The following is a 21865-nucleotide window of genomic DNA, read 5'->3' as shown; positions in this document are numbered from 1 at the left end:
GTAGTATTACAGTCATAGCTCACTGCAGCCTCGAACTCTTGGGCTCAAGCGATTCTACAGCCACATCCTCCCAAATAACTAGGACTGCCCACCTTAGAATTTACATTTATTTATTGATTTATATTTTTAAAGACAGCTTCTGTTGCCCAGGCTGGAGTATAGTGGCATGATCCTGATTCACTGCAGCCTCAATCTCCTAACCTCAAGTGGTCTTCCCATCCCAGTCTCCCAGGTAGCTGAACTACAAGCATGTGCCACCGTGCCCAGCTAATTATTTAATTTTTATTTCTTATAGTGATGAGGTCTCACTGTGTTGTCCAGGCTGGTCTTGAACTCCTGGGCTCAGGCAGTCCTCCTGTCTCAACCTCTCAGAGTGCTGGGATTACAGACATGAGCCACCGTGCCTTACCTAGAATTCACATTTATGATTTGTTCATCTCTTATCTAAAGCAGATAGGTTTCCCTTTAATCAGCCATATTAGAGTATCTTTTCTTTTTTTTTTTTTTTTTTAAAGTTGAAGTCTCACTCTGTCACCCAGGCTGGAGGGCGGTGGCACACCTCTCAGCCGCCGCAGCTCAACCTGCTGGGCTGGGCTCTGGCAACCCTTGCAAGTAGCCGGAACTACCGGTGTGCGCTACCACGCCCAGCTATATTGTAGAGATGAGGTCTTACCAAATTGCCCAGGCTAGTCTCAAACCCACGGGCTCAGACAATCCACTTGCCTCGGCCTCCCAAAGTGCTGGGATTATAGGCTGAGCCATCGAGCCTGACCACAGAGTATCTTTTCAAAGCTTTCCCTAGAGGGAGAGAGCTATTCAAAAACTTTGGTGAAGCCTGCAATGTTCTTGGAAAGAGGTTATGAAACAGACTAGATATCACTCATTTATTCCTTCATACATTCATTTAACAGATATTTATTGAGCACCTGGTATAAACTAGGCACTGGAAATGCTACATTAAGCAGGGTACATAGAGCTTACAATCTCAGGGTGTTCTGTATTTCTTTTGACATTGAATTGAACAATCAGAAAGTATTCTTATGAGAGCCAGTATTATGGAATGATTAAAATGTGAGCTTTTGAGTATGATAGTTATGAGTTTGAATTTTTACTTTTAATTTTATAGTTTTGTGACCTTGAATATGTGATCTAACTACTTGGAGCCTAGTTTCTCCGTCTATAAAATGGTACCTATGTTATAGCCTTGTTGAGAGAATTAAATAATATGCATAAAGTGCTTTAGAACAGTGCTTGGAATGTTATATTTATTAGTATTTTTTAACCTATTTGGCTCTGAAAAAATAATAATATGAAATAAATGCTTAAAAGTGCATATACAAAAAAGTGTATACACACATATACACAGCTTTGATTGTACCTAGCTATATTAGGATCTAGAAAGACTTTGTAGCAATTGTATTTGAGGACTATATCTGGAAGTGGATGAAGGTATTCATGAATAAATCTAAGGGGATTCCTATGGTGCTATACACTGGTCTCTCTCAGTCGGTGGTGAGTTCCTAGAGCCATAAACTGTGTCTCCCTCCATCTGGTAACTCTACCATGGGGTTTGTGGTAGGCACCAGCACATCTTTGTCTAGTGAATGACTAGAGACTTTGTTGGAACCTGCCTAGGCTTAAGCTTCTTTTGTTTTGTTTTTTTTGAGTTTGAATCTCACTCTGTTACCCATGCTGGAGTGTAGTGGCATGCTCATGGCCACCACAACCTTGACCTGCTGGGCTCTGGCAGTCCTTCCACCTCTGCCTTCCAAGTAACTGGAAATACAGGCATGTGTGTATGACACACGGCTTTTTTTTTTTTTTAATTGTAGAGACAAGGTCTCGCCAAGGTGCCTGGGCTGGTCTCGAACCCATAGGCTCAGACAGTCCATTCGCTTCAGCCTCCCAAAGTGCTGGGATTTCGGGCTGAGCCACTGAGCCCTGCTGACTTAAGCTTCTTAAAACTGACTACTACAGCTTTACAAGCACATCTACCCTAAATCCATGAATCTAGTAGGTTTAGAGTCTCCTGGAATCAGAGAATACAAGGCAAGATCCTATAGTTTGATGCCCTGTGGATGCTAAAGCTGTGTTACAAGGGGCGTTTGACTACTCTCGTATTTTCCTGGAAAGTTTTGTGGGAATGTTTCCTCAATTGTAGGAATCCTCATCTGAATATCTCCTTCCTAAATCATCTACCTCAGCACATTCTTGTCCCTTCTTGGCTTCAAAGTCTGAATAGCCAGTCACTTTCTCAGAATCCCTTAAATCTCTGGATTTTTCTCTTGAATGACTTGCTGATCCTTGGTTGACTAAAGTTTGTGTTTATTGTTTTTATTTTGTTTTTTAAACAGGTTCTCTAATTGAACAGCTAACTGCAGAAAAATATGAGTGCATGGTGTGCTGTGAACTGGTTCGCGTCGCAGCCCCAGTATGGAGTTGTCAGAGCTGTTACCATGTGTTTCATCTGAACTGCATAAAGAAATGGGCAAGATCTCCGGCTTCTCAAGCAGGTCGATTATTTCTCTCTCCTAAATAATTATTCTTACCCATTTTATATGAACAATTCAGGTTTCAACTTAGCTTTTTAAATGTTGTTTAATTTCTCTTAAATATTTGATCTGCAGGGAGAGTATGTTACCTTGATCACATTTTTCAGATGACCATAGTTAAGCCGTCAGTCTTAAATAAACAAGCTAAACATAGCAATACTAAAATATATTTAGTGTAGATAAAAATCAGTCCCTTTCATTGGAAATGGCAGCTTCTTTTTTATTTTATACCGTGATTCAGTAGGTTTTATTTTTCTTACTTATTTTTTATTTTTTAATTTTACAGGAGCTTTTATTTTGTTAGGTTTTTTCTTTAACACACTGTTCTTATTTCCTTTGGATGTATATACAGTAGTGTGATTGCTGGATCATATGGTAATTCTATTAACTTTTTCCTCTTTATTTTTATTTTATGCATACATAATAGTTTACATATTTGTGGAGTACATGGGCTGTTTTGATAAAAGCATACAGTGTGTAATGATCAAATCAGGGTGATTGGGATATCCATTGCCTCAAACATTGACCATTTCTTTGTGTTAGGATGTTCCAGTTTCACTCTGAGTTATTTTGGAATGTACAATAAATTATTGTTAACTATAGTCACCCCATTATGCTACTAAACACTAAATCATATTCTTCCTTCTAACTTTATTTTTGTACCCATTAACCAACTTTTCTTTATCCTCTCCTCCCCACTACCTTTCTAGCTTCTGGCAGCCATCATTCTGCTTTCTATCACCATGACATCAGTTTTTTTTAGCTCCCATATATGAGTGAGAACATGGTGACATTTGTCTTTCTGTGCCTGGCTTATTTCACTTAACATAATCTGCTCTAGTTCCATTCATGTTGTTGAGAAAATTGATAGCTTTTATCAAAATAGCAACTGCAGAAAGCATTTGTTATATAGTTTTCTTTGGAAATTTATAGAAAACAGTTGTTTAAATTACCATCAGTATACTGAAGTTGTTTTTGCCTTTTACAGATCTTAGTATTTTGTGAGCTTTTCTGAAAGTATACTAGTATTTTTGGGTAAAGCAAAAAAAATTTTTTTTTGAGTTGGAGTCTCACTCTGTCGCCCAGACTGGAGTACAGTGGCATGCTTACAGCCACTGCAGCTTCGACCTAACTGAGCTCAGGCAATCCTTCTGCCTCAGCCTTCCAAGTAGCTGGAACTACAGACACATGCCACCTTGTCTGACTAGTTTTTTGATTTATTGTAGAGATGAGATCTTCCCAAGTTGCCCAGGCTAGTCTCGAACCTGTGGGCTCAGGCAATCCTCTTACCTCGGCCTCGCAAAGTGCTGGGATCATAGACGTGAGCCACCATGCCTGGCCAGCAAATATTAATAACATTTTTTCTGATCAGTAGCCTTCTAATTAAAACATCTGGGTTTTTCTGGATGCACTCAAATATTTTATCAAGCCAAGACTGACATTAGAAATAATAGAACAAAGTAGATACCTAGTTGAATTACTGTGTCTGAAAGTCCTTATAAATATAAACCCAGATGCGCTTTTTAAATGAACCATATCCACTGAAAAACACAGTATTTAAGTTAAGCATTCAGTATTGTGAATTTGTTTCTTCAAGTTTGGATGTATGTACCATTGAAATTGCCTCTGCCTCAATATCGTGGCTTCCTGTGGATTTGTTTGTTTGTTTATGCATTTATTTATTTATTTTGAGTAGGAGTCTCACTCTGTCACTAAGGCAGGAGTGCTAAGCATGCTCATGGCCACTGCAGCCTCTACCTGCTGGGTTTAGGTGATCCTTCTGCCTAAGCCTTCCCAGTAGCTGGAACTACTGCACCTGGCTTCTGTGGATTTAAATATTTTAAAATTTTGAAAGAAAATCCGTTGGCTTACTCTCATTTTTCTTGACAGATGGCCAGAGTGGTTGGAGGTGCCCAGCCTGTCAGAATGTTTCTGCACATGTTCCTAATACCTACACTTGTTTCTGTGGTAAGTTTATTTACAAACACTGTAGTCTCTTTTACTTCATGCATTGTTCCTTGTTCAGGAGAAAGAGTTTACTGGGCATGTTTTAGAAGTTACGAATAAAACTTCAAAACTACAGCAGTCTACAGAGGTATAGAACTACAGGCGTGCACACAGCTGTGAGGCCTACGTGCTCTTGGCAGGCTATTCTGGAGATGGGTCTTCTCATTATGCCAACCAGGCTCATCCTACTTCTGTGCTGGACTCCTTGGTCTTAACTTGAAATCAGAACTAACCAGGTAACAGAGGCAAGTATGAATATGGGCTTCCTGTCACTGCCAACAGAATAGCTTTGATATTCCAGATTTGAGCAGCATGAGTAAAGAATAGTGTTTATTTTAATCCAAGAAAAAAGTCATTGATATTTATGAGGAGAGAGATTTGTTTATAAACCAACATTACAAACTTTATTCTTGTGTCCGCCTTCTTTATGGAATACTTCTTCCTGTTTTTGATTAGCCTAGTTCCCTTGTGTATTAGGAGAAAACTCTGTGATCCAGGTGCTCATTCCTGCTGCTAGCCTATTTTCTGTATGTCTTTTCTTTTTCTTTCCTGCCTGCCTGTCTTTTTTTTTTTTTTAATTTTTTGAGTGGGAGTCTCATTCTGTCACCCACTGCAGTCTTGATCTGCTGGGCTCAGATGATCCTTCCGCCTCAGCCTTATGAGTAGCTGAAACTACAGGTTTGTGCTACCACGCCCAGCCAAATTTTTGATTTATTTTAGAGACGAGGTCTTGCTAAGTTGCCCAGGCTGGTCTCGAACCCCTGGGCTTAGGTAATCCTCTCGCCTCAATCTCCCAAAGTGCTGGGACTACAGACTTGCGCCACTGTGCCCAGCCTCCTGCCTGTCTTTTAATGACTAGTTTCCTCCATCTAGTTGTTGATTGTTCAGGTTTTGTGTCCGAACTATGTCTCCCTCCTTAAAGCATTGTGTTTTTGCTTTTGTCCTCATTGCCTCACTGAAACTGTACCGGAAGTCATCAATGACCCCTTCCCAACCATATCTTATATGTTCTTCTTTTTTTGAGTCAGAGTCTCACTTTGTCACCCAGGCTGGAGTGCAGTGGCACGCTGCTCATGGCCACTGCAGCCTCAACCTCCTGTATTCACATGATCCTTCCATCTCAGCCTTCCAAGTAGCTGGAACTACAGACGTGAGTCACCCCACCCAGCTAATTTTTTTATTTATTGTAGAGATGAGGTCTTGCCATGTTGCCTAAGCTGGTCTCGAACTCATGGGCTCAGACAATCTTCTCACCTCTGCCTCCCAAGTACTGGGATTATAGGCATGAGCCACTGCGCCTGGTCTCTTATATGTTCTTATGACTTATGACCTTTTGGCAGCATGACAGCCCTTGACACCTTTGACCATTCCCTTCTTGAAATGACTAGCTTTTCCTGTTTCTTTCTGCTTGTTCTCCTTATTTTTCTAACCAGTTTGCACATATTTGTCCTTTTCCATTACTTAGCTAGCAGCATTCACCAAGAGTTGATAATTTGCCATCAATTTTTGTCTTCTAGATTCAGTACCTTTGTAAACTCAACTATCCAAAATGTCATTCTCCTTTTTTAAAAATTATCCATTGTATCATTCAAGGTCTGACCCCAAAATACCCTCTTCCAAAGGAAGCTTTCCTTTGTTGGCTGGTTTCTTACTTTGAGCACTCTTTTATTTGGAATCTGCTGGTCTTGTATGTTTTGTTGCCAAAATCTGAGCCTTATTAGGTACTAAATTAGCATTTGATGAAGGAATGAATATTCTTGAATGTACTACTAGAAAGGTAGCATGAAACTGGAAGCAAAAAATCAATGGAAAATTGGGGAAATATGACAATACCAAGTCTTAGTTACCTTATTTTAAAGAAACTTTAAACATAAGGTACCACAATGGATTTAAAAATCTTGTTAAAGCCTTCACTGACAAATTAGCTAAGAGACCCTAAGGAGGTGTAAGAATGTGGAGTGAAGGTCAAGATGATCTAAAAGTGGTAAAATCATGTGAGAATGCAAATAATGTCCTTCTTTACCTGATGACTTGGCGCTGTTCTTTCAGGAGTCCATGTGTTTTATATACTTCTATTGAGAATGCATTAATGTACCAAGCACTAAAGAAACAGAGGGGAATAAGACTATTTATTGACTGTCCAGGGCTTACATACTAACAGTTAAGACACAATTAACTGATGTACTGCTACAAGTTCTGCTAGATGGGAAATCTTTGGGAAGAGTTAAGAATTTTAGGTGGATGATTAAGGGAAGCCTTCATGAAGGAGGTAGAATTGACCTGGGATTGAAAACTAGTAAGATCTTGGTAGGTCAAAGGAATTGTTGAAGAGAATAGTATAAGCATTTCAGAATCAACAAGGCTGAGGATCTACTGGGAGAAGAGGAAGTCATGCAGCTATGGAGCCAGGATCTGTCACTGTGGAGGAGTGGTAGAGGACTGAAAAGGAAGGGCTGACCCGTTGATGCCAGACTTAGATGTTGAGACTTACTTGAAAGCACCTGAGGACATCAATGTGATTCTTTATGGAGATTAGTTTGGTGGCAGTGAGTAGAGTTTGGGGGCCCTAACGGTTTGGACTTACAATAATTCAGATGAAGAGTAATAAAAGTCTATAATGGGTGGAATAGAAAGGAAAAAGTAAAAGATTTCAAAGATAAATAGGAATTAACAGCAGTGGGAAAGGAAGGAACCTAAATGGACTCCAAAGGTTCATGCTTTTGGAAATGGTAATATCAAGGAAAGGCACGAGTCAAAAAAGCAAGGTTTGGTGGCAATAGTGAGTTCAGTTTAGAAATGTTGAGTTAGCCAGGCTCGGTGGCTCAGCCTGCAATCTCACGCCTTTGGGAGGCTGAGGTGAGTGGATTGAGGTGAGTGGTTTGAGACCCGCCTGGACAACTTGGCAAGACTTCATCTCAACAATAAATAAAAAAAAAAATTAGCCGGGCGTGGTAGCGCGTGCCTGTAGTTCCAGCTACTTGGAAGGCTGAGGCGGAAGGATCACCGGAGCCCAGCAGATTGAGGCTATGGTGGCCGGGAGATTTACAGGTATATTGTATCTCCCACACTGCACTCCAGTCTGGGTGACAGAGTGAGACTCCAACTCAAAAAAAAAAAAGAAAGAAATGTTGAGTTGAAGAAGTGAGTGCGATATCCAGTAGGAGATGTCCAATAGGCAGGTAGACATATATGAAGAAAGATCAGGACTTGGGGATGATAGTCACAGTTGAGGGGAGTGGAAGAGACCCTGATGGATAAAAAGGTATGGGTGAGAAAAGGATGTGATGCAGAACCCTGGCAGGGAAGAGGAAAGAAAGCTATTATTTAGTGTCAGGGAAAAGAGGAGGAGCCATTGAGAGACATTAGGGGGAAAGGCCATGTATGGTGGCTCATGCTTGTAATCCCAGCTCTTTGGGAGGCAGAGGCAAGAAGATTGCTTGAGGCCAGGAGTTTGAGCCAACCTGGGCAACGTAGCGAGATCCCATCTCTAAAAATGTTTTAAAAACATAGCCTGGCATAGAGTAGTGTGTGCCTGTAGTCCCAACTACTCAGGAAACTGAGGCGGGAGAATCACTAGGAGTTCAAATCCATCCTGGACAACATAGTGAGACTCTGTCCCTCTTAAAAAAACCTTAGGGAGAAACTAGGGCACTATATTGGAACAAGAACGCACAGAGGGAAGCTTTTGCAGTAGTCTGGAGATGAGGTTTTTCCCAATAGAGAAGCAAAAGCAGTACTCCTGGAGAGGAGATGAGATGAGAGACACTGTATAGGAAAAATTGACAAGTAGAATGTGGAAAGAAAAAGGGGTCAGCAGTGACTCTAGTTTTTGAGTGTGTGTGATTCAGACAGTGATGGTGTCACTGACAGAAATAGAAAACACTGAAAAGGGAGGAGTGATAGAAGAAGATGCAGACTTTAGCTGTGGATCAAGCTAGTTTGAGGTGACTGAAACCCCAAGCAGAGGTGTTCAGACATTTGGGCATGTGGAACTAAAACTGAGGACTCGGGGCAAGACAGAAGATTTGGAAATCAGTCTGTACAGGTATATTGCATCTCCCACACATTTGGGAATCAGTACACACAGGTGTATTGCACCTTTCAACATGAATATATTTTCTTTTTTTTTGAATAAAATTTCTGAAAGAGATAGAGAAAAAAGCAGAGGACATGGACTGAGATAGCTGCCATTTAGTGTGCAAATTGCCTAAATGGAATGAATTCTTCAAGGACAAGCAGGAATCCTATGTCTCAGTTTTACTCTTCCCTATCTCTGCCAAGTCCATGGAAGATGCTCAGTGAAGATTTACAGAGTGGCATTGATTGTAAATTTATAGCCCTTTAATACCTATTCTATAGCTTTAGAACAGGTGAGTTCCTACTATATAGGGGATTTATGTTCTCTCCATTACTTGCTGTTTCCTCTCCCTTCTCCCAAGTGCTCTTCCCTCTCTCTGATCCTTACAGAAGCTAACTGCATATTAGTCCAGAGGCCCATGTACAGAAGACTTAGCTTGTAGGAATTTATCTTAGATTAAATATGTTTGTTAGTCAAAGTGACATTTTCTTAAGTAAAAATGACTATTTGTTTTTTCCAGGTAATGCACATTTTAAGATTTATCATACTCAGTGAATCTTTTGATGAATAGCATTACAGTCATCTTTTTATTTTAGGATGTGATAAAATACATTTTTTGAACTAATGAGAACCACACTAAAATTTCATGCTGTCTAGCTATATTGTACTGTTTGATTAAAGATGAGGATGCTGTTGTAGATTGTATCATTGACTCTCTGATCTAATATGTTTTAGGCAAGGTAAAGAATCCTGAATGGAGCAGAAATGAAATTCCACATAGTTGTGGTGAGGTGTGTAGAAAGAAACAGCCTGGCCAGGACTGCCCTCATTCCTGTAACCTGTAAGTTGGAATGCTAGACCCTTTGGAATTCCTGGTAGACACACTTTGCTGGTGGCTTTAAGTACACATATCTGGTTAGTGTATAACAGGATGGGATGAAGGGTGATATGGGACCATTTACTGAGCACTTACTCTGTGCCAGGCACTCTATACAAGCTAACTTGTTGAGTCCTTACCATAGCCCAGTGATGTATAGATATTTATCGTCTCTGGTTGACAGACGAGGCTTAGAAAGGTGAATCATCTTGCCCAATGTAATAGTGTTATGACATGATAGACCTGGAGTTTCCAAGGCCAGTGTTCCCTTAACTATAGTACACTGCTAGCTTCTAAGAAAAAACAAGTCTCATATTTTATCCCCCAATGATTTCCAATCCCAAGAGAGTTTATAGGACAGCCTTCTGTCTGGGAAAAAACAATTGTGTAAGGTCTTGTTGGACACTATTTTTAGGCTGTGAGTCCTTTCCCTACTAAATAGCTTTAGAATGTATCCAGTTAGGCCGGGCTCGGTGGCTCAGCCTGTAATCCCAGCTCTTTGGGAGGCCGAGGCAAGTGGACTGCCTGAGCCCATAGGATCGAGACCAGCCCGGGCAACTTGGCGAGACCTCATTTCTACAATAAAATAAAAAAATAGCCAGCCGTGGTAGCACACATCTGTAGTTCCAGTTACTTGGAAGGCTGAGGCGGAAAGCTCACCGGAGCCCAGCAGGTCGAGGCTGCGGTGGCCGGGAGCGGCCACTGCACTCCAGTCTGGGCGACAGAGTGAGACTCCAACTCATAAATAAAAATAAAAGTAAAGCAGGAGTCAGAGTATGATCAAGATATGGTTGTGGTGGTGTTGGGGAAATGTAAATGGAAGTGGGCCTGTTTTAGATGGGACTCAACAGCATGGCCTTTGAGCTGCTAGGAAGTCAGGTGCCTCCTTCCCTTCGACTGCTTGCACAGGTCTGTCCTTAGGTCCTGCTTGTACAGGTCTTCATTTACTTAAGCTATTCTTGCTTTTAGTAAAGTCAGTAATGAGAAATTAGCCCTCTGCATGAACTGTTTTTTGGAAGCCTTCTGCAGAAATGAGCCCTTTTTGTGACTACCAGAGAACATTAACAGTAATGCACATGGAGTGGTCAATACCATGTCTGAAGGGAAGGACACCTTGAATCCTGCTCGTTTATGGTTCTGGAACGCTTACATTGAACATGTTCATTTACTCCTGTCGGGACCCTGGAGTTTGTTGAAACCCATTTCCCAACAGCTCTTTTTTTTTTCTTCTTGAGTCAGAATCACACTCTTTCGCCCAGGCTGGAGTACAGTGGCACACTCACAACTACCGCAACCTCCACCTGCTGGGCTCTCAATCCTTCCACCTCAGCCTTCCAAGTAACTGGAACTACAGGTGTGCACCATCATGCCTGGCTATTTTTAAATTTATTGTAGAGATGAGGTCTTGCCATGTTGTTCAGGCTGGTCTCGAACCCCTGGGCTCAGACAGTCCTTTTGCCTCAGCCTCCCAAAGTGCTGGAATTACAAGCATGAACCACCGCGCTCGACTGCTCTTTCCTAATCTCAAAAGAGAGCTTTCAGCCAAGCATGGTGGCTTACACCTGTAATCCCAGCACTTTGGGAGTCAGAGGCAGGAAGATTGCTTGAGCCCAGGAGTTCAAGACTTGCCTGGACAATATAGTAAGACCTTGTCTCCTCTCCTCCATAAAAAATTTAAAAATTTATCCTGGTGTGGTGATGTATGCCGGTAGTCCCAGCTACTCAGGAGGCTGAGGCAGAAGGATCTCCAGAGCCCGGAAGGTTGAGGCTGTGTTGAGCCATGATCATGTCACTTCACTGCAGCCTGGGAGACAGAGTAAGACCCTCAAAAAATAGGAAAGCTCTAAGTTTCTCTCATTCACACTTATCAGGGCCCAGAAACCACAGTTGACCCTTTTCTCTACTTTGAGTTGGTCCCACTGGTTATAAAATTCTCTGGAGTAGGCTGGGTGCGGTGGTTCATGCCTTTGCCATCCCAGCACTTTGGGAGGTGAAGGCAAGAGGATTGCCTGAGCTCACGGGTTCAAGTCCAGCCTGAGCAACATGGCAGGACTTCATCTCTATAATAAATTAAAAAATCAGCCAGGCATGATGGCTCATACATGTGGTTCCAGCTACTTGGAAGACTGAGGCTGAAGGATCACTTGAGCCCAGCAGGTAAAGGCTACAGTGGCCGTGAGTGTGCCACTGCACTCCAACCTGGGCAACAGGGTGAGACTCCAATTAAAAAAAAAAAAAAAAAAAAATTCTCTAGAGCAGTGGTTCTAGAGAACATTTTAAAATACCAGTTCTGAGTCTCCATCTCAAAATTGAACCAAAATTTCTGGGAGTGGTTTCTCAACATCTAAATTGTAGGAACTCTCCAGGTGATTCCAGTAAGTAGCTAGTGTTGGAAAATCACCACTCTAAAAGTTAAAAAACCCTGAGACTGAGTCCAGACTTCCAGAATATTTTAAATAATTTAGAGGCACCCACACCTGACCAGCAGTTTATCAATCTAAAGTTATTTAAATGCAGCTATAAAAATGGTTTCACCTTTTTGAAAAAGTTGAGGTATATCATGTGAAATATGACTGTTGAATAATGATACTCATGTGTAAAGAAAAGTGCTTAAGCTGGGCATGGTGGCTCAGCCTGTAATCCCAGCACTTTGGGTGACTGAGGCGAGAGGATTGTCTGAGCCCAGGGATTCGAGACCAGCCTGGGCTGGGCACCTTGATGAAACCTCGTCTCTACAATTTAAAAAAAACTAGCCAGGTGTGGTGGCTTATGTCTGTAGTTCCAGCTACTTTGAAGACTGAGGCGGAAGGATCACCCAAGCCCAGCAGGTGGAGGCTGTGATGGCTATGAGTGTGCCACTGTACTCCAGCCTGGGCAACAAGAGTGAGACTCAACTCAAAAAAAAAAAAAAAGAAAAGAAAAGTGCTTAAACTTAGGTCTCCTATGAATACTATCTGTCAAAATGAGTCACCTTAGAAGAATAGGCCCTTGTTTCTGGATAGTTTTCAGTTTCTAAACCTTATTTAAGAATTATCAAAGCTGGTTTAGGAGTCACATAAAAGCCAAAAAACTCAGCCAGACCACTTTATAGGTACACTTATATTTCACACCAAATTCTATTACCCACTCGATTAATTAGATGGGTCTGATTGGCTTTTAATTCCCAAAGGGTTGTGATTTGCCATCACGTAGAATTCCCCCCAAAAATAGTTGTCATAGAAGTTTCCAAAGTGTTCAAGTAGTGGTATTTCTATACCAGTGTGTAATTTACCAGAGTGACTGCTTTGATGAAGATAGTATTTATTTGAATATACAAATTCCATTTTGTAATATTTTTCTCTTGTTCTCTGTAACATAGCTCCTATACATAGCATTCTATTCAGAGGTCTAATTCTGACTTCTAGCATATCACTCAGCTCAGCTCATTCTTTCCATGCCCCTTTCCCCTTCATTCTCTCTGTTACTTACCAGCATACCTCTCCTCGTGTCAACCTTCTTTTTGCTGTTTCCATTGTTAGCCCAATGCCTATTACTATACTAGCTGTTAAGAAGTGTCTATACTTCTCATGGACCTAGTAGTTTTGAGCTCTGTTACTTTGCTTAGCTTCTGATCTTTTACAGGACACTGTTGGCTCCTACCATTCACCTGAGTAGCAAGATGTTTTCATTCCCATACATTGCTTTCAAATATGGACCAAGAACATATTTGAAGATGCCTTTTTTTTTTTGTAGTCTCACTCTGTCACCTGGACTAGTAGGAGATCCTCCCCCCTCAGCCTCCTTGTAGCTGGGACTACAGGTGTGTGCCACCACACCTGGTTAATTTTTTTATGTTTTAGTAGAAATAAAGTCTCACTATGTTTTTTAGGCTGTTCTTGAACTCTTGGGCTCAAGCAGTCTTCCACCATATCCTCCTAAAGTGTTGGGAGTGAGGAGGACATGATGCCTGGCCCTGAAATGCCATCTTTGGCTGTCAAATTCAAATAAAACAAATAAAACCCAAATAAAGGCAGTATTTTGACTTTGGCTTTATTTTTCTGGTGAAAATTCTAAGGTAGTAATGCTGTCAGTTTTTTCTGTATAAAAATATAGTTGGAGCCGGGCTCGCTGGCTCAGCCTGTAATCCCGCGCCTTGGGAGGCTGAGGTGAGTGGATTGCCTGAGCCCGCGGGTTTGAGACCCACCTGGGTAGCGAGACCTCATCTCTACAATAAATCAAAAATAAGCTGGGCGTGGTAGCGCACGCCTGTAGTTCCAGTTACTTGGAAGGCTGAGGCGGAAGGATTGCCAGAGCCCAGCAGGTCGAGGCTGCGGTGGCCAGGAGTGGCCACTGCACTCCAGTCTGGGTGACAGAGTGAGACTCCAACTCAAAAAAATAAAAAATAAAAATATAGTTGAGACTGGGCACAGTGGCTCATGCCTGTATTCTTAGCACTTTGAGAGGCCAAGGCAAGAGGATTACTTGAGCCCAGGAGTGCAAGACCAGCCTAGGCAACAGAACAAGTCTTTGTTGTTACAAAAAAAATTTTAAATTAGCCAAGTGTGGTGGCATGTGCCTATGGTCTCACAACTTGAAAGGCTGGGCTGCTAGAAACACCTGAGCCCAGGGGGTCAAGGCAGAAGTGAGCTGTAATTGTGCCACTGCATTCCAGCTTGGACAACAGAGTGAGACCCTGACTCAAAAACTGAATAAATAGAAATAAAAATATAGTTGGTATCTTTGTTTAAGTAGTTTAATCAACTTTAGACAAATACAGAGGTTTTTCATAGTAGGTTTATTCATTGCGATATTCATAGTAATACCCAACTGGGGCAATTGTGTTCAGGTTTGGATACATGGGTATGATTTATTCATTAAAGCCTTTCTTTTTTAGTCTCTGCCATCCTGGACCCTGCCCACCCTGCCCTGCCTTTACGACTAAAGCATGTGAATGTGGACGGACCAGGTAAAGTTAGAATTGCGTTCTAAAGAAAACCTCAGTTTCTACGTGGATGATATACTTACGAATTTATAAAAAGATTAGTAGGTAGACATAATAAGGGAGAGGCATAAATAGTACTTTTCTATAAATAGTTTCCTATGCAACCCCGATCCTGTTTTTCAATCTTAAAAGTGATTAAGAATGAAATTGTGAGATTACCCATTTTGGGTGAAATGCCAAGGTGACAGGGATTTTTTTTAACTTCCATAGTGAGTGATAAAACCAGAAGTTGAACCCAGGCCTATCCAGGAGACAGGGACCATTTTCTTGTGCCTAGCATGGTATCTGGCATCTAGGAGATTTTCGGTGGATGAAAGAATGAGTGACCCCAGAGCCCATGCTCTTTCCATTGTAACACAAGTTCTCCTGTGTCATTAGTACAAGGATCACTGAAGTTGTGGAGTGCCTCTGAGATCCAGAAGATCTTAAAATGATTTCTGAACTATGAGATAAGCCATGCAGATTTTCAGTAATGTGCATTTATGTAGAATTTACTGAACTGGTGAGGGTAGCACTGTGACCTGAGATTCACGTTCAAGGGTTCTGTGTCAGAAAGGTCAGATCCTGGCTCTGCCTCTTACTGGTTGGTGATGCTGGACAAGTTGTTTGGTCTTGCTGAACATCATTTTTCTTATCTTAAAGTAGAAGTAATACAGTCTACTTTAGAGGATTAATGTCAGTCATGGTGCTAGGCAAAATGGTAGCATTAATAGGCCAGTTTAGCTGGGCTTGGTGGCTCAGCCTGTAATCCCGTGCCTTTGGGAGGCTGAGGTGAGTGGATTGCCTGAGCCCGCGGGTTTGAGACCCACCTGGGTAGCGAGACCTCATCTCTACAATAAATCAAAAAATCAGCCGGGCGTGGTAGCGCATGCCTGTAATTCTGGCTACTTGGAAGGCTGAGGCGGAAGGATCGCCAGAGCCCAGCAGGTCGAGGCTGCGGTGACCGGGAGCGGCCACTGCACTCCAGTCTGGGTGACAGAGTGAGACTCCAACTCAAAAAAAAAAAAAAAAAAAAATAGGCCAGTTTAACCATTATGCTGAGTCTTACAAACTGATCATCTGTGTATAACTGACTTTTTAAAACAAAATATTTAGTTGAAATGGGAGTAAGGATAGGATAAAATTATTCTTGCAGGAGAACAGGCTCCAAATGCCAAACCATTACCCTGGAAAGAGACCTGAAGGTAATTGTCTCATACTCTTCTCTAGCTGATAAGTTGGCAAAGTCAGAACAAAGCTAGAATGATTTCCCCACCCTGAATCAAAGTCACATACAGTATGTTCTGAGTATTGTAGCTGCATAAAATGTCAAAGTGCTGTGTCTCAGGAAAATGCAGTTATGCTTTTAGTCCTGGTATGTCAGATCTGGGTTTGTTATAGCTACCCTTCCTCCCTGTCTGTAAGGTACTGTGGAAGCTCCAGGCAAAGCTAAGACTAGAACGCAGATCTTCTAACTCGTTGTCCCAGGGCTCTTTCCCCTTTTGCATGCTGTTTCATTGAACTCACAGATGAAATCACTCAGGAAATACTCAGGAATAGCTTTCATTTCCTCACTGGTCAGAAAATATGGGGAATGAGAAAGGCAATTGGAAGATAAAAAGAACAAAGGAGAAAGAAGACAGTAGAGAATGGGAGAATAATTGAAATAAGAATTGAAGGAGCCGGGCTCCGTGGCTCAGCCTGTAATCCAGCGCCTTTGGGAGGCCGACGTGAGTGGACTGCCTGAGCCTGCGGGTTAGAGACCCACCTGGGTAACTTGGTGAGACCTCATCTCTACAATAAATCAAAAATCAGCTGGGCGTGGTAGCGCATGCCTGTAATTCCGGCTACTCGGAAGGCTGAGGCGGAAGGATCGCCGGAGCCCAGTAGGTCGAGGCTGCGGTGGCCGGGAGCGGCCACTGCACTCCAGTCTGGGCGACAGAGTGAGACTCCAACTCAAAAAAAAAAGAATTGAAGGAGGGAGACATGTAGAAAAATTGAGGGGCCGGGCTCGGTGGCTCAGCCTTTAATCTTATACTTTAGGAGGCCAAGGAGAGTAGATTGCCCGAGCCCGCGGGTTCGAGAGCTGCCTGGGCAACTTGGCAAGATCTCATCTCTACAATAAATCAAAAAATTAGCCGGACATGGTAGTGCACGCCTGTAGTTCCAGCTACTTGGAAGCCTGAGGCGGAAGGATCACCGGAGCCCAGCAGGTCGACAGAGTGGGCAACAGAGTGAGACTCCAACTTTAAAAAAAAAAAAAAGGAAAAGAAAGATTGAGGGAAATTAGGTCAGAAAAAGGTTTAGTAGATTTTGCACAGAGGACTTGGGCTTCAGTGTTAGTTTTTCTGTCCACCAGAATCTTTTATACTGATGCTGTCTTTATATCTACTGTCTTTTCAGGCACACGGTTCGCTGTGGTCAGGCAGTCTCAGTCCACTGTTCTAACCCATGTGAGAATGTTTTGAACTGTGGTCAGCATCATTGTGCTGAGCTGTGCCATGGGGGTCCATGCCAGCCTTGCCGGATCATATTGAACCAGGGTAAGTGGTGGGCACACCAGCCAGCAATGCTTTAGTATACTTTCACTTATAGTTGTCTTGATATATATTGATTGGTCTGGAGCCTATAGTCACAAAGACTGTATGAGCTCTGGTACTTGGATAGAAAGAACTGGAGATATGATGCTTAGATGGTTTTTATTATTTTACTTTTATGATACCAGCATAGATCAGTCCTATATAATTTTGACAGTAGGCTTTAAAATGTTGTTTTAAAGGAACCGCTTGACGAGGATCTAGAAAGAGCAAAATAATCTTGAAAAAGAATGAACTAGAAATACAAACTACCTAATTTCAAGTTATAGATTTGTGAAATTGCAATTATTGGTGTAAAGATAAATTAATAGATCAGTGGAAGGGAATAGAGTCCAGAAATCAATGCACATAAGTACAATCAATTGATTTTTCAAACCAAGGTGTAATTCAACAGGGAAGAGAAAGTCTTTTTACAAATGTTACTAAACAACTGGGTATATATACAGGGGGAGAAAAGGGAGGCTTATACCCAAGAGAAAGACATATACCCAAGAGAAATAAAAATATATGTCCCCACAAAACTTGTAAAGAAATATTCATAGCAGCATTATTCATAATAGTCAAAATGTAGAAACAAGCCAAAAATCTGTCAACTGATAAATGAATAAACAAAATGTGGTATATCCCTACAATGGACTATTATTTAACCATAAAAAGGAATGGAGTTCTGAATGCTATGAAGTGAATAAACCTCAAATTTTATGGTAAGTGAAGAAACAATTCACAAAGGACCATATATTGTATGATTCTGTTTACATGAAATGTCCAGAATAAGCAGATTCATAGATACAAAAAGTAGTTTAGTGGTTACCTAGGGCTTGGGGAAATGTGGGATGGGTAGTGATGGCTTAAGGGTGCAAGATTTCTTTTTGAAGTAATGAAAATGTTCTAAAATGGATTGTGATGGACTCACAACTCTAAACTAAAAGCCATTGAATTGTATACTTTGAGTGAATGAATTGTATGTTGTGTGAATTATATTGTAACACAACTGTTAAAAGCACAACAGAGTACCTTTTCACACCTACTAGGTTGGCTAAAATAAAAAAGATTAATTGCTAAATATTGGTAAGGGTAGAGCAACTACAACGCTCATACATTGCCAGCAGGTGTATAAAATGATAAAACCGGCTGGGCAAAGTGGCTCACACCTGTAATCCCAGCCCTTTGGGAGATGGAGGTGAGAGGATTGCCTAAACCTATGGATTCGAAATCATCCTGGGCAACATGATGAGACCTTGTCTCTGAAATAAATCAGAAAAATCAACTGTGCATAGTGGCATGTGCCTATAGTTCTAGCTACTTGGAAGGCTAAAGTGGAAGGATCACCTGAGCCCAGCAGGTTGAGGCTATGATAGCTGTGCATGTGCCACTACACTCCAGCCTGGGCACAAAGTGAGACTCAAACTAAAAAAAAAAAAAAAAAAATACGACCACTTGTACAGCTATTTGACAGTTTCTTATAAAATTAAACCTATGTGTATCCCATGACCCAGCTTTTCCACTCTTACATATTTACATACCTAAGTCACAAAAAGACTTGTAGAAGAATATGTGTTTATAAAGCCCCAAACTGAAAATAACTCAAATGTCCCTATAGAAGGGATAGATAAATTATGGTATTTTCATACAAAGGAGCACTGTTCAATAAACAGGAATGAACTAGTGATATTTGCAACAAAATAGGTGAATTTCAAAAACATGTTACATGAAAGAAGCTAGATATAGAAGAGAACTTATCCTATGATTATATTTATGTGAAATCTAAGAACAATAAGATTTTTCATAGTAAAAATTAGAAAATGGTTGCCTGGGATGGGAGTTAGGGGAAGGGAGCACCAAGAAATTTTCTGGATTGTTTAAAATGTTTGATATCTTGTTTTGGGTGGTGGTTACACAAATGTATACAATTGTCAAAACATGTCAAACTGAACACCTAATGTGTGTTTACTCTATGTTAATTTTACCTCAATGGAAAAAAGGGAAAGTAACAACATGAATAGAAAAAATCATGTGCCTAATTTACTTTTAAATAGACTATGTTTTCTAATTTAAAAACAATTGTATTTCAAAATTATGAATATAAGTTCATATTTTTGATGTTTTCAGTTTTACTGTTGCTCCCCCTTGTTGCTAGAATCTTGAAATGGGACAGAAGAATCTAATTTAGTTTTCTCTCTCTCTTTTTTTTTTTTTAAATGGAGTTGGAGCCTCACTCCATCATCCAGACTGGAGTGCAGTGGCATGCTCATGGTCACCCCAGCATCAACCTGCTGGGATCTAGTAATCCTTCCACCTCAGCCTTCCAAGTAGCTGGAACCACAGGCACGCGTTACCATGCCCAGCTAATTTTTTGATTTTTTATTGTGGAGATGAGGTCTCACCAAGTTGCCCAGGCTGATCTCGAACCCGTGCGTTCAGGCAGTCCACTCGCCTTGGCTTCCCAAAGTGCTGAAATTGCAGGCTGAGCCTGGCCTCGTTTTCTCTTAATGCTGTTATCCCCTCTTTGCTACCCAGAGTAGATGTTGTCAGTTACCCAGTCTCTTGGCTAAACAGCCTGAGAGCTCACTGTATTTTTAGGTAGCTTCTTTGGTCATGGACTTACTCTAACTCTCCCAGTTTTTTCTTTTATTGAGCCAAAATCTGCTTTCCTAAAATCTTCTCTAATTGGTCTTCCTTTTTCCACATTTAATATTCCTTCTGGGAATTTCAAAGTCAGCTGTCATACATTCTCCCCCTAGTGTTCTCTTTCCAGGCCTAACTGCTATGTTTTCTTCTCTGTGAAACATGCTCACCAGACCATACATTCTCTTAAAAGTGGCCAAATTAATCACAGCAATGCCAGTTTTCTTGTGGGATCCGTCAGAATACGTATGACTCAAAGCTGTGTTGTATTCTTTGAGTACTTTCTTGAGATTTTTGACTGAGACAAATGACTGGTTAAATGTGTCCTGAGCCAGGAGCAGTGATCACGCTTGTAATCCAAGCACTTTGAGAAGCTGAGGAGAGAGGATTGCTTGAGCCAAGGAGTTGGAGATCAGCCTGGGCAACATAGTGAGACCTCGTCTCTAACAAGAAGAAAATAAGTTTAATAAGCTTATTTTCTAGACTAAAACTTATACAGCTTATTCTCTATGGAGTAGAACTTCAAGGCTTCAATCCCCTGTTCTTAATCCTGGCTCTTCCTATGGTAACTTCCTTTAGTTTTATCCCAGGCTAAAATGGGATAATCTGTTCAAGCTCCTGTTTTTTTAGTATTTATTTTAGAAACAGAGTCTCACTCTGTCAGCCAGGCTGCAATGCAGTGCTGTGATCATAGCTCACTCCAGCCTCGAACTTCTTGGACTCAAGCAGTTCTCCTTCCTCAGCCTCCCAAGCAGCTGGGATTACAGGCACACACCACCATGCCCAGCTGTTTTTTTATTTTTTGTAGATATGGGGTCTTGCTATGTTGCTTAGGTTGATCTTGAATTCCTGGACTCAAATGATTATCCTGCCTCAGTGCTGGGATTACAGGCATGTACCCCCACACCCAACAGACTCCTTTTTTTTTTGATAGTCTGCTCAAGAGAATGAAGAGTTGTTTATGCCCAGCTTGATTGTCTGTTATGTCATATGGGTCTGTATTTAACAGAAGTGTGGAAAACTTCTGTTCAGGTACTTTTCAGGCATATAGCACAAACCTGTACCACACAGTGGTTCTCAGAATCTGTTAAGAGAAGCATTTAGAGAAGATTGCTTGCAGTGTCTGTAGTCCATGCACTTATCTACCTAGCCCCCTTCCTTCTGTTTTTACAACTGCCTCTAATCAGCAGGGATCCTGGGTCACAATGTATTGGTGCTCTCTAAATTTATATTTTGCCGGGCATGGTGGCTCACGCCTATAATTCCAGCCAAGGTGAGAAGATTGTCTGCACCCAGGAGTTCGAGACCAGCCTGGGAAACATGGTGAGACCTTGTCTGTACAATAAATTTTTAAAATTAACCAGACATGTGGTGCATGCCTGGAGTGCCAGCTGCTTGGAAGGCTGAGGCGGAAGGAGGTAGGTCAAGGCTACAGTAGTTGTGATTGTGCCACTGCACTCCAGCCTGGGCGATATATTGAGACTCCGACTCAAAAATAAAATAAAATATTTTATTTCATTAAATTTCACTTTGATGTGATGCTATTGAACTATGTTGGTATGTACAATGATAAACAGCCATATGAAATGCTTTTTTGACTGGCACAGTGGCTCAAACCTATAATCCCAGAACTTTGGGAGGTCTAGGCGAGAGGATTGCCTGAGCCCGCGGGTTCGAGACCAGCCTGGGCAACATGATGAGACCTTGTCTCTACAATTTTTTTTTAAAAATGCTTTTTTTGGTATGCTCTATAAGGATTTTATACAAGGAACTGTGCTGCATATTACTTGGTATTCTTCTTAGGTGTCCTCTTGTGAGAAATTCTTGTCTGGTCTTAGTTCTTAGAATAGTTGTTTTTCCTCAAAGACTATTGATCTCATTTTATCTTAGGAATTCTGTATACCTGGCCTAATGTTTGTCTTTATAGTGTATACTTTTTAGCTACAATTCATTCCATATCTCTACTATTGTTTTTCTTTTCACATCTTTTTTTTCCTCTCCCTTGTGCCTGTGAGAACCTTTTCACATTTTTAAATTTACGTTCTTGTGTTACATTTCACATATCCTTTCAAGTTGCCTCAAATCCATTTTGAGATAGGGCAGGAATTAAGTAATACTGGTACTTTGGTCTGACCAGTATAAATGGGGTGGCATGGGAGATCTTGGCTA

At 41.3% G+C, this 21865-nt stretch overlaps 1 protein-coding gene across 2 annotated transcripts in view; it reads left to right on the top strand.

Annotated features, from left to right (window-relative positions):
* The window catches only part of NFX1 (nuclear transcription factor, X-box binding 1), a 77526-nt gene that overhangs the window by 11188 nt on the left and 44473 nt on the right, over positions 1-21865 (top strand). For both annotated transcript variants that reach the window (XM_008074481.1, XM_021707251.1), the window contains exons 3-7: positions 2355-2513; positions 4443-4520; positions 9373-9478; positions 14388-14459; positions 16878-17017. In XM_008074481.1, coding sequence (XP_008072672.1) covers positions 2355-2513; positions 4443-4520; positions 9373-9478; positions 14388-14459; positions 16878-17017 — 555 coding nt within the window. The remainder of the gene's footprint in view (positions 1-2354; positions 2514-4442; positions 4521-9372; positions 9479-14387; positions 14460-16877; positions 17018-21865) is intronic.

The sequence above is a fragment of the Carlito syrichta genome, unplaced genomic scaffold, assembly GCF_000164805.1.
Source record: "Carlito syrichta isolate Samal-C Ts95f unplaced genomic scaffold, Tarsius_syrichta-2.0.1 Scaffold316469, whole genome shotgun sequence".
NCBI lineage: Eukaryota > Metazoa > Chordata > Mammalia > Primates > Tarsiidae > Carlito > Carlito syrichta.
Note: the sequence above shows the minus strand (reverse complement) of the source record. Positions and strands in the feature narration are given on the sequence as shown.